At 41.4% G+C, this 13,444-nt stretch overlaps 1 protein-coding gene across 1 annotated transcript in view; it reads left to right on the top strand.

Annotated features, from left to right (window-relative positions):
* SORCS3 (sortilin related VPS10 domain containing receptor 3) overlaps positions 1-13,444 on the top strand; it is a 326,383-nt gene that overhangs the window by 303,638 nt on the left and 9,301 nt on the right. Inside the window, exons 19-23 of the mRNA XM_050899047.1 lie at positions 465-651; positions 3,646-3,779; positions 7,843-7,966; positions 10,679-10,791; positions 12,684-12,815. Of these exons, the coding sequence (XP_050755004.1) occupies positions 465-651; positions 3,646-3,779; positions 7,843-7,966; positions 10,679-10,791; positions 12,684-12,815 (690 nt within the window). The remainder of the gene's footprint in view (positions 1-464; positions 652-3,645; positions 3,780-7,842; positions 7,967-10,678; positions 10,792-12,683; positions 12,816-13,444) is intronic.

The following is a 13,444-nucleotide window of genomic DNA, read 5'->3' as shown; positions in this document are numbered from 1 at the left end:
CAATTAGCATCTAGCCTACCATCAGTGTAATGCCTCCCATCTCACTGCCTCTGATGGAGGTACTTGTTGGACATCAGCCATTCAGCAAAAGGCTATGCAAAGCCCTGGCCACTTCAGTGACACATAATCCCCAACCATGCATTGCATTAGATGATTCAAATATGGTCCCCTTGATATATGCACGTTTGGCATTCTGCCCTCCCAAAATCTCTAAACCCGAGACGGGGGAATAACATCTCTTTACAGGGGTAAATGTTCAGCTATTCTAAGCATTGCTTGTATATAATTACCTGGTGTTGATTTGAGTCTGGCCACTTTGGGGACTGACAGAACAAAGCCAGGCTTTTCTGGTAAAGTTATGAGTTTGTGTCCATGCTAATGAAATGGAACTGAGAAGTGGGATGGAGGGTAGTATAAATCACTCTTATCAGCCCAGTTTCCTAATCCAACCTTCTCTGTTGCAGGGCGATCTCCAAAGGACAAACATTCAGCTTGATTTTGGAGACGGCATTGCAGTATCCTATGCTAATTTCAGTCCTGTTGAGGATGGCATCCGGCATGTGTATAAGAGTGCTGGAATCTTTCAGGTGACGGCATATGCAGAGAACAGCCTGGGCTCTGACACTGCTGTCCTCTTCCTGCATGTGGTCTGTAAGTACTTGCAGCTGCTAGATTCCTTGGGTGAAAACCTGACCTCACTGAAAATCCCTGCAACTTCAGTGGGGCCTAAGAATACATGCAAACCCACCTACATATGCAGCTCACGCTCTTCCAAAGGCTTGGACTTTTAGACACTTTTCTATCTTCTTAAGTAAACTTTATTGAATGAAGAGGAAGGGAGGTTTCTTTTAACACGAGTATATTTGCAGTCCTCACAGATACAGAGAAAAGCTTGAAAATGTTTCTCAGGCTTTCTGAAAGTGTCAAAGACCAAACAGCATATGAAACAAAGTCCAAATGTGTGTTTTCAATACGTTTCTAATACCAAGAGGTTTAGATTAATCTACTAAATTTTGAGTCAGTTATTCAGGATTTGGGAGTTTACAGTGCTTATTAAATAAAAGAAAAGCATTATGCTGAGCATACTTCCTGGGATATGAATGTATTGAGGGCTAATGTGCTACTTATTTCATGTGTTTGACATGCATCCCTGACCTTTCCTTCTTGTTTGGTAGATCAATGCAATTTCTCTCCACTTGGCACATGAGCAGACTCAAATATAGAGCCCCCAGCTGGCTTTCTCAAAGCCACATGAGTGAGCAGAGGGTGTGGAACGCAGGATGACACCAGGAAGATCCCAGTTCTTTGTCCTCCTCTCAGACTACTAGATCTCCTGGGCAGAGAGCTCCGTCTGTGTTCAGATGTACCTCATTGGTTTTGCCCCTAATGGTGTTCACAGCCATGTCTGTCTTCCCCCTTAGCCTGTCAGAATGTCTTCTAGCCTGTCTATCTTTTACTTGAGCTTTTCTGCTGGAAGGAAGCAAGTCAGAAATTCCCAAAACTCAAGAACTTTTTTCTTCTTTTTAATTTCAAACTCCCTGTGTGAAGGAATAAATGTTCCTTGAAGCTTTTATTATGCTCATAATTCCCTCAAAGTCAATCATGGCTGCATTTAACAACCTGTTATTAGAGCATTAACTATTTTTTCCTTCACCTTGGGCCATTAGCTGACAAAAATGATGGTTACCTGGTAATAACAACCAGCTTTGTATGGATTATCTGATTTTTCTCGTAGGAACTGCTTTTTCATGGTGAGAATTTTAGAGCAGAATGCAACAAGGGGCGGTTGCTTGGCCTGGTTGTGCTACTCTACCCTCTTCTTCCTCAGCCTCTCAGATCTATCCTTTGACTTTTATAGCATTCTTAGGTGGCCAACTTATTATCATTATCTCTAGGGAAATATTTTGCAATCATTTACATTCATGCTAACACTGAAATAAGATGATACCTCAGTACTAGACGTTTAATATATTTTGATGTACTAGTCAATATAGGAGGTTTGACCTTGAAGCTCAAATGTACAGACAAAAATGCCTGCTATATGAATCACCCTCATTATATGATTTGTCTCGTGCTGGAATCCTGTGCTGAAAAAAAGGAGAAAGAAGCTCCTTGGCCTCAAGCAACAGTAGTTTTCTACTCTGCAGCTCTATCAGTGGTCAGTCAACTTTTCGCCTTTCTGGAATCTGCTGTCAAGCTACTCATCTCTTCATTTAAAGGAAGTGAAGATATTAGTGTTTTTCCTCTTACATGCACTGTCACAAAATATTTGGAGGAACCTGCTGTTCTTGGGAACCCAGAGTACTTGCTATGGGCAGAGTTTAGAATTTGCTGGTAGAGACCCCTTGGGAAAGGGGGCGGGGGCGGGGAAAGAACAAGTTTTAAGGAGCCAAAAGCAAGAATATTGTCCCATTGTGCTCAGAGCTGTATGTTCTGGTGCTAAAAGAACAGCTCTTGCTCTCCAAAATCCTTGTAATCCAAGTAGGTGGAGAAGTGACTAATGTCCCCATTTCATGTTTGAAGAGCTGAGAGGTAACACAAGAAGATCGTCTCAGTTAAAATCAGCAAATTTCCTGCTTCCCAGAATTAATGTCTTATCAAAAAAAAAAATCTCACTTCTTTCTTATTTCATCCTTTCCTTCTCACAGTGATAGTCTATCAGTTTGCTGTGTTTTAAAAGGTACCATGCAGAAAGACTCAGTAACACTGTCTGATGTGCAGCAGTTATCAGCTGAAATTTAGTACCAGTAAAAACAAAAAACTAAACAAAAAGGAAAACAATGGAGATAGTAGAAGCTTTAAACAAACTAGCAAACAAAACCTCAGTATTTTTTACAGATGTTGGTTTTTCTGGAGAGGAACTGGCTTCTTAGTTCTGGACTTCATGCACCGGACTCATTCTGGACATTTGCATTTATTAGACACAACTTTGCATTGATACTTTGTTATTTTTTAAGTCTTTCAGAAACAAGTTCTTCTGACAGTTAAATGCTTTGCTATGCCAATGCACACATCTTTCAAATAGTTCCTGACTTTTTGCTCGTGGTAACTGACTCCCCAAAGACTTCTCAAGGTCAGGCCAAAGTCAAAAAGATACCAAGGATTTCCAAAATCATGAATCTTTGGAGACCTTCTAAAAACTGTCAGGGTGTATTTAATCAAGTCATAAATGCCTCATATATAATTAGATTTAAGCCATCTTGGCTAAAATGATTTTCCCACAAATCTTAGTAGGTCAGTGGAAAGAAAGCACATTCTTTCTCTCTTGTGTCCTATCCCTCAAGCTTTCAATAGTAGCTTGCCCTATCCAGTGCAAAGCCAGTTCACTGTTCTCCCTCAAACTGCATTTAAAAAATTCTTCTAAACACAGTGCTGACCCTGTCTGAAATTAGCACTGTGGAAAATGTGCATTTCTGGCTCCTCTAGAATTAAGAGTGAGAAACAAAATGTATGATTTTATGTTTATTAATCTGATATATTTTTCTGTTGCTTATTGACTGCTGAAATTCTCTTGTATTGCTATAATAGAGTCTCACTGCTGACATAAGACATTAGATTTATTTAAAGGAAAGATCCTTGCCGTTCACAACTGCGCAGGGAGGATTTAATGGAAAGCCTCTAATAATGAACTCACTCTTCCCACAGGTGCAGTGGAGCACGTCCATCTGAGTGTCCCCTTTGTCGCCATCAGAAATAAGGACATCAACATTACTGCAGTAGTTTGGCCCAGCCAGGCAGGCACACTTACCTACTTCTGGTGGTTTGGTAACAGCACCAAGGTACAGCTGCCCTTTGGTTCATTTTTACTTCCTAAGCTTGTTGCACTAGGCAGGGAACTCTCTCAGCTCTAATAAAAACTTCTTGCCTTTGCTTGTTTTGTGGTTTAGTTTTTTCCTTATCTGAAAAGGATTGTTATTATCTGAACTTCAACCTTTGTGAGTTTATTTCCTCCTGTCTCGCGTTGTTCTTAGGAGTCATTACTTTTTTACATCTGGTTGTTATCAGTCCTCCTGAGCTTTGAAGACCACTGTTATTTCCAGTGTTCACTTGCAACTTAACTGAATTATATACCACTATATATGGGATAATACTGGCTTTCAACACAATGTTTAAAAACCGCTGGTGTTCAAATAACCATAGGAATTTCCATTATGTACCAGTATTCAGTATATAATGCTGGATTCCAACACAATACTTTGAAGCTGTTGGTGTTCAAATAACCAGCTGAATCTGGAATTTCAAGCTAGACTCTCAATGAATCGTTTGTGTCCATCCGTGACTATCGTTCACAGTCTTGGATATATTAGAGAGGGAGATGAGACTTCTTTGTAGTGAATTTTCAAATGATGGGCAAAAATTTATTGTAAAGAGCTTTTTTATCAATAATTAAAGTAAGTGAAACTACAAGTTGCGTTCATGCTTTCAAATGGAGAAAGCAGGACTGCTTATTAGTTACAGTTTTTATTATAGGCTTTAGGAGTGAGACAGATGACACACAGGCACTATCCTCCATTATTACAGTTGTGAAATGTACAGCTGATAATTTTGCAATGTAGTGTCTGCTGTTATTTACAAAAGCAGTTTAAGTCGCATCATTGTCTATATTGAGTTGCAATTGAAGGTGTGCACTGAGGTGAGATCACAGTAGAAAAAAACCTGGGATTTTACATGAAATATGGAACTTGAGATAAAAAATAGCAGGCATACAAGTATTTTATTTTCTCTTTCACAAAGGTGCTTGCTTTTTAACCTCTTACCCTAGCTACCAACAGTAGCAGGAAAAAAAAAACCAAACCGGTAAATGCTGTGTCTACTGGGATTTTACATCAAGTTAGGAAGCTTACTGTAAGAACTCACCTATTTTTGTGGAAGCATAATTGAGGCACCGGAAGACCTCAGGAACAAAACCCACTTGCTATAACTTGGCAAGTTGCTGTGTCCTAGCTGAGCTATGGCAACCACCCACATACACACATCTAGTCCATGACAAGTACCAGGTAATTCCACATAGTTTATACTGCACTGAAAGAGGGGGATGCAAAATCACATTACAGTTCCGATATTTTTGGCTCAGTGCTCACACGTGGACAGCCATTAAAGTACATCTGGACAATTTATGTACTGGTAACTTGATCTCTGCTTAAGCCCTCCAGTGTACCCAGGTGTCAGAGTTTTCCTGCCGTTGTTTTTGTACTTAATATAGAAGTTGGTTGTGAATAGGGCCTTAAAAAAGGTTTTTAGAAATAGAAGGTAATCTAGAAAAGGTAGAGTGGTGTTTGCTGAAGATTTCCATGCAGCTCTCATGGTGCTTGCATCTGGGTTGTAAATATGATCTGTTATCTGTTTTATCTTCTAGCTTAAGTTTCAGACTCATAGGCAACAGAGTACAAGCATATATGGATGTATTTGGGGTGGATGCTTTGGACATAGCTGCACATGGAGTAGCTGATCCTTATGATGCCTTGGGGTGATTGTACATGTTGCTGAAATATGTTGAGGTGTGGATTAGTAAAGATGGTGCCACTTACCTGTGGCCAAATCAAAGACCCAGAGCACCTTTCATTCTTTGCAAAGCATTATCTCCAGCTACCTCATGAAATGTACTTCAATTTCAACGGTGACAGAAGTATGGCAAAGGATATAGACGTAACAGCAGCAGCCACCTTTTTTTTCAGGACAACAGCCTGCATCACATCAAAATTCCTTCTGGGATGTTTAATGTACATGTCAGATCCTTCTCTGTGCCCACTCATGGGAAAACTGTGGTACTCTAAGTACAGGTGGAAGATAGGGGCACTGATTTGTGTATGAATTAAAGGACGAGGTGTGTAATATTATGCATAGTGACTGGTATTGTTAGGTGATATATTCTAGTTCCATGCTGAGGGATTGCAGCTTCTTTTCCTGTTCAGCCCATAGGCATCCCAGGCAGAACCAGATGTGTCTTGTGTCACTGTGCAGTCTCACTAAGGTATTCTCTGTGCTGCTGCACAGGCGAATGTTGTCTTAGACTCAAATGACCTGGCTGAGGCTCTTCTGCTGCCCTCCCCACCCTACTGGAACCATTGTACTGAATTTCTACTGTGCTAATTTTTGCAGTATACCCAAAGGCCAATTTGCTTGGATTAACACAGGTCTAGTTTAATAAATGTGTCCAGCTGTCTAATAGGTTTGAGCAAATGAACCTTAAAGTACTTGATTTAATTTAGAGTTAGTTTCCAGATCTTGGTGCTTGAATTAAAATTCAGGAGTTGGCTGAATGTTAAAACTCCCTGATGGAGGTGAAATCATCCATGATAATGGAATGTCCAGCATAAACACATACAAAAAGGGAAAAATGTGATTTTAAAGGCCAGATTGGTTCCTCTTATCTACCTTTGCACAGAATCACAACCTGTAGCCTCCAGAAAGATTGCTAATATCACTGCAGTTTGATATAGGCCTGTTCTGCTTGTCCAGGATGTGTGTATATCTAAGTGTATGTTAACTGGGCCTCCAGGGCTAGCACAAGCTGGCACTCTCGCCGACTTGGTCTGTGAGTCCCATGTGATCAAACAGATTTTTTTTTTTCCTGCTGCTTTTTGAGCTCATGGATGAGGGGGTCAAAGGAAGGTGGCATTCTGCAGGGAGGGAAATGTGTTTGCCAGTCTGGCCTATGCCAGTGGAAATCTTGATTTGTCTATGAAAATGGCATATATGGCCACTTTTGTGAAACACAGGCAGGTTGGCAGTCTGATGGGATGAAGCGTGAGAGCTGGAAGGTGAATGTTTAACGGTTTCCTCTGGAAACAAACTGGCAGTGTAGTGAAGGGACAATAGCAATGGTACAATTGCTTTATCTGTGCTCTTAGACCTCTGTGTGCTTTTGCAGTGGAGGCTAGTATCACTATTTCCATTTTAATAGTTTAATCTAAACCAAGAGATTTGTCTATAGACCAGCTGTCAGATCAATGGCACTGCGACGGCTAGGCCTTTGATTTTCAATATACAAATCTCTTCTCCTGAACATGGTGCACTTTTCTTATCTAGATGTATATCAGTGTGAGAGTTTCCTGTGCAAAGAGGAGAGCTGTAGTGCTATCAAGGACATTTTTGTTTGAGAAGGTGCAGATAAAGTCAGCCTTCTCTGCCAGGGCTCTGAGCTGGCTACATTCAGGTCAACTTTACTCTGGAAACCATTCAGCCACATTCAGACAGCATTGTCAGCAAGTACTATGCCATGCTTTCAGCCTTGTTAGCATGATTTGCCAGCTTACGGTTGGAGCTAGCTTACAGGCTCAAAGCACGGACAGGGCAATGCTGGGTGCCCTCGCTCTGACCGGAGCAGAGTTGCTCTGAGATAGATAGATAGATTTGTTCTCATAAGAGCAAGGGCTGGCCCTGAATCTGAACAATATGGATTGTTTGAAGAAGCATCTGCATCTTTGGTTTATGTTCAATGCTGGTTTGAGCTGGACCCTGTGTTTTGTACAGCTAATAAAGCAACTGTGCTGAGTGTGCGTGTGTGTGTGTGTGTGTACAACACAGCATTCTGCAGCACTAATTCTGCGATTGCTGACTGTGCTCTACTGAGGTATTCATAGCATAATGGGTTGCAGTTCAGTGGAAGCATATTTCAGGAAGCATTTACTGAAGTGAGAGAAACTTTTGCCTATGGGACAGTTCTCACTAGGTCGTGTTTGGGCCACATTTAGGCCTTAGCAGGACATGCAAGCTCGGAGCACCATTCCTCTATCAGGGAGGAAGGATATCGTGGCCTGGTGGATTAGTCAGGTGCATGTTGTGATCCTGAGTTAATCTCACCCTGATTTTGATATCGCCATCTGTGTTTACCTCTTGCAGCCCCTCATCACCTTGGAGAGCAGCATCTCACACATCTTCGCTGTGGAGGGGATGAACACTGTCACTGTGCAAGTTGCTGCGGGCAACACCCTCATCCAAGACACCAAGGAGATTGCAGTGCATGGTACCCTCAGCCTTTTACAATCATATGTCAGGGGGCTATCTAGAGGTGAAGAACAGGCAGTCGCTGCTGAACCAAAATGAACTCTCTGAACTCCCTAGTGCCTGGAGGAACCTCTGAAGACAAACTGTAAACAAAGTAGCTCAGAAGTGTCATGATGACAAAATACCGAAGTGAATTGGATGGGGCAGCTAGCCAAATTTGTAAGCTCAGCACTGTAGTAAAGTGGCTGGTGTCTCCTTTGCCTATTGGTCTGTCTGTACACTCTGACTGGGAACTCCCAAAAGAAAAAACACTTAGAGCTGTAGCCAGACTGCCTTCCCTCTGCTTCCTAGCTGTGGAAAGAAGCAGTCGTAGTCCCTCATTAAGGTGGCCTGAATACAGCTGGTGTTTCTCTTTATACAGCAGAGGTCTGGAGGGGTCTGGAAAACAGGGCGCAGAAATAACTCTGTTGTTGGTATCTCTGCCCATTTTCCATGCCACAGCTGGAGGTCTGAGCGCGTCCAGTGGACTTCCCTGTGGTTAATGTTTGGTATGCTCTTGCCATATCTGCACGTCATACGCTCCAAAAAGCACCCTTTGGCAGACCACAGAGCTTACCCTGTCTGGGGCTTGATAAAGGCTGAGTGGAAGGGCTCTCTCAGCAGTTTTGGCCAGGACTTTGAGATTTCTCCAGAGAACAATTTCCACCCTGAGCTAGTCTTCATTTTCCTTATCCAGTTATTGGCATCCAGCATTTGAGGGCAAGCTTTTCTTTGGATACCAAGTTTTATTGAGAGACCTGGGCTTCAAATAACTCAGTTTGCACTGTGTAGTTGAACTATGTGTGCCTTGTTTCAGTAATTAAATATAAATAAATGTCCTGCTGGTGACTGGAAAGCTGTATGCTCAGATTTAACAACCAGCTAAATAGATATTTATTGATTGCCTGGCTGTGAAATGCAATGGGTTTTAATAATTTGTTAATATGATTTAGTAATACCCAAACTAGCTATTAGCAGATGTAAGTAACCCTCTACTTGATCATTTTGAGCATTGCAAAATGCAGTGTTTACTTCTGGGAAACTTGCATCTTTCCACTAGATTCAGTTTCTGGAATAAACCTGAATCAAGCATATCTGAGAGGGGTCCCCACAGGTGATCTCGATCTTTGGTCCCAGTAGGTCCCACAGAGCGCTCCTCACTCTGTTTTAAAACACCTTGTAAGAATTTTTGCCATTCTATTTAAAAGATCCAAAGCTTTGGGCTTTATCACAAAAAGAAATTGATCCAGTTGGAATGTCCAAATAGTCCTATGCGGCGCCATGCTGCAGACTGACCTGGTCTAAGGAAGGAGTCCTTCCAGACCCCTAGTCTGGTGTTCAGTTCAAGTCTGAGTACATAAACAAGTGACACTTTTGGTAAACATGCACCCTGCTAAATTTGTATCCTAATCTATGTCCTGTATTAAGTTATTATGGCTCTAGGCAGGAAGGCTTGGCTTTCTGGTGCTAGCAATGGAGGAGATTTATTCGGAGTTTTCTCAAATAGTGATTAACAGCCCAGAATTTACTCAAAAAAATAAACTGGACGTGGTATTGAGGGTTCAAATGTCAAAGGCTTTATATATCAGGCTCTGGGTTAAGCCTTCAGAACTTGAGAGAGTTTTCCTGCTCTGTTTGATGCTTGTTTTATTTAAAAATATACTGCACCATCTAAAAAGAAAGAACAGGTCTTGCAAAAGATGCAACATAAATGCTGTGCTGGCACATCCCTGCTATTCTGTGAATTTCCTCATTTATACTCTTGCTGGTTTATCTTGCTGATCTAAAACTGGTACCTTCTTACAAATGATTAATGGTACTTATTTGAAGTGTCTGGAGATCAGGTGCTTCAAGGTGAGGCACAGTACATCTCCAAAAACAAAAAGGAGAGTCTTCTACCCTGAGAACTTACATCTGAGTGTGATTCCCATCCTGGATCTGTGCTTCCCACTGGCCCAAATCCATTGTGCACAGTTGTCATAAAGATTCCAGGCTTGGTCTCTGGTGACACCAGAGGGGAGAGTTGGAATTGGAGAAAAATTAAAATTGTTCTGTATTTAAAGTCCAGGAAGTTTTTCTTCCTCCCTGCAATCAGTCAATTAGGAAGTAATTTCAGTGTTTCATGAATAGCCATTGCTTGATTAGCCAGTCATTAGCACCACTGGGTTCTGATTTGTTGGGGTATTAACCACTCATGGCTTCCCTCTAGGAGAGCAAACAGATAATACCTGCTTTTGAAAACATTACTTACAGTAAGTGTTTGCTCTGCAGAGCACAATGCATGCAATTGCACAGACCTTCCAAATTTCAGCCAGATGCCGCCTTATTTACTGGTCAACTTCCTTGTAAGCAGAGTCTGATGAAGTTGAGTGGCAAAATTACAAAGCCCAGAGGCATCAGGAAGGGAAGGCATCCTCTCACCTCTCTCATTCTTGCTTCCATTTCTTCTGGGAAAAGCCACAAGTTGGCATTAGGGCAAAACGTCCTTTATAAGAACAGTTATAAGAATTCTTTCCTTGCAAGCTTTCTGTCCTGCTTAGTGTTAGCCAGCCCTTTTTCTTCCTTCAGCCTTTCCTCTCTCTCTTGCTTTAAGATAATTTAATTATGGTCTTCCTGTTGTCTTCTGCACCCTTGGCTGTACCTTGAACACTGCCCATTTAATCTTCTCATAAATACTGTTTTTCTATTCCAGAGTATTTCCAGTCTCAGCTCCTGTCATTTTCTCCCAACTTGGACTACCATAACCCTGACATCCCTGAATGGAGACAAGACATTGGCAAAGTCATCAAGAGAGCTCTAGCACAGGTGAGCATCTGTTTCCTCATCTGTACTAACATTGACTAGGCTGTTAAAACATGCACTTTTTCAACATACTAGCTTAAAAGAATGGAAAAGAACAGCAGTAATGGAGCTATCATTTTAAATCGATAAAAAGCTTCTTAATATGCTAGATCTTTTTACAGAGGCAAACTATATTGGGAATTTTGTGGAAATATCATAATTACTTTTATTAATGTTTCTGTGGTGCTTTTTAGCTTTTAATATCCCTGAGGACTTTACAAGTTCTAGATTGTAATAGTATCATTATTATTCTTATTTTGCCAAATTGATATTATAGTATCTACTGTTTTCTACTCCAGACATTTGGGTAGTGTTACTGTGTGGTGTTAAACAGCTGATCCACTTCATCCCAGAAGACAGACATTGCAGTATGTTGGATGCATGAGGAAGATATTTTTACCTCTTCCTGATACTCAGTCAGGAGTTCCACATGCAGCTAAGTGTAGCAGCTGGTGAACATTATAAAGCTCTACTCCCTTTCCAACAGGGGCAAAAAAGGAGGATTCAGAGGGAAAATAAACTTACCTTTAAAATAGAGGACAAAGAGAGACTTCTGCGGGTGGAAGATACTGAATCTTCCTTTGGGATTAATTAGAATATGTAAACTAGCACTCATATTCTTGCAGGAAAGGGGACAGAATAATTTATGATATCAAATAGCCAGGGACTTTGGAATTGTGTGAAATCAGGAGATAGATTTAGGCAAGCTTTTGTGTTTTTTACATTCTGCCAAAAATGTATCTTGCTTTTTTTTGTTTCAGCTACAGCTGTTCTTAGAAATGGAGGCTGATTATTTTTACTGGGAAAGTACATTCCTGCTCAGCTTTTCTCATCGGCAGCCCACTCAAAATTCACAGTTTATAAGAGTTTCCTTGATTGTTTTCCCATCCTGAGAAAACACTAAGTTCATTTGTTTAAACTGTTGTTCCCTTCTACTGTATTCAGAGTCAAGCTTGCAGAAAAAATAAATTAATTAGGTTGTAACTATGAACGGTTACAGACAACAGTAGAAATCATGTAGAAGTGCTTTCTTGTATATCCTTTTGTGACTGGTTGCAGCCTGTGGCCTATGCTTATAGGACGGATCACCAGGAATGGGCTGCCCCATTGATACATTTCAGTTCAGGAGTGAGGCCAAGGAGCTTGAGGTGGGGTAGGACCAGGGAGCTAATGGGGTTAGCCTCATACAGCTGAGAGTTTCTGAGGGAGGAGAGGCTTCCCGCCCTACTGAGGATGCACAGCTTGGATTTGGGGAGAGAGGGCAGTAGCCTCAGTGGGCAGCTCATGCTGAAGACAGTTGTGAGAGTCAGGTGTGGAACTGACTCTTGGTTCAGCAAACTGAGCAGTTCCTAGCGCAGCCCTCCCGATCAGCCCCAGTAGTAAAAAGTCTCCGACTGGAGACGTTAAGTTATTCGTGTATGGCAAATGCGGATCCCCATAACCTGATATTAGAAGGTGATTGCAGGCAATTTTCCTCACATGTCCCTGTTAGTTGCACACTTACCAGTGGTTGCTTTGAGCCAGACTCTCTGGATCTGACTTTGGGGCGTTCTTTTGTAGAGAGAAGGACTATATGGAAAATTCAGATCTAGAGGTGTGGTAGGTTTGGACTTTGGGTTGAGATCTTTGGGTCCAGGGGTGGTGTCAAGCCTACATTTACTTCTAGAAATGAAGTAGAGTGAATCATTAGGAGAACCTCTATTTCTGACCCACCAAATGGGCAGAACAGCTTATTAGGAGCACAAAATCTACAGTGGAACTGGCAAATAATTTGATGGGAGCACAGTTTCCTGTAATGAATGGAAACATCAGTAACACAATAGCAGCTAGAGACCTCCTTTTTACTTTTCTTTTAGGTGACTGGTATCCCCGATGAACAGATCTTGGTAGCTGTATTTCCTGGGCTGCCTACTTCTGCTGAACTCTTCATACTGCCCCACAAAAACACAACAGAGAGGAGGAAAAGCAGTGAGGCTGATCTGGAGCAAGTAAGGAAAGAAGGATTCACGAAACATTCATTCCTATCATACCATTTGCAGATGGGCCCCTTAACTTGTGCAGCATTGGAAATGACTTACAATAAGTGTGATGGAATTGTATGTGTCTGGGACTGTGGCAGTATAGTTTATGGCATTAAAGAAAATTATTTTCAGAGGAAAAACGGGCTTTTCTAATACCTCACTGAGATATGTTGCAGTCTACCAGCAGTGGTTCCTCCTAGATCAGTGGTGTGTCCTTATTACAGTAGTTATGGCCAAAGGAACCTTGAATATGTACTCCCTCTACTCCCTGAAGGAACACTAATAGACAGAGGCCAAAGCAGCAAGATAATATACTGAGGTTTACTAAAAATAAATCAGGCTCTTCAGCTCATATATCACTGGAACAAGACCTCTTTTTTCTGCAGCAGCGAATGGCGTGTGCAAACTATATTTGGAAGTTACAATATCCATCCATTTAGATAAATAGGTAATTACAGTGATGAATAGCAACAGTGATATGCAGGCAAGGGTAGAGCTAGGAACAACAGCACTAGTCTTCTGAAGCTTTCATGCTAGAATTACCAAGTGATTAAATCAGCTCTATAAAGGCACAGGAGTGAAGTACTGCTGGAAAG

The sequence above is a fragment of the Gymnogyps californianus genome, chromosome 6, assembly GCF_018139145.2.
Source record: "Gymnogyps californianus isolate 813 chromosome 6, ASM1813914v2, whole genome shotgun sequence".
Classification (NCBI taxonomy): Eukaryota; Metazoa; Chordata; class Aves; order Accipitriformes; family Cathartidae; genus Gymnogyps; species Gymnogyps californianus.
Note: the sequence above shows the minus strand (reverse complement) of the source record. Positions and strands in the feature narration are given on the sequence as shown.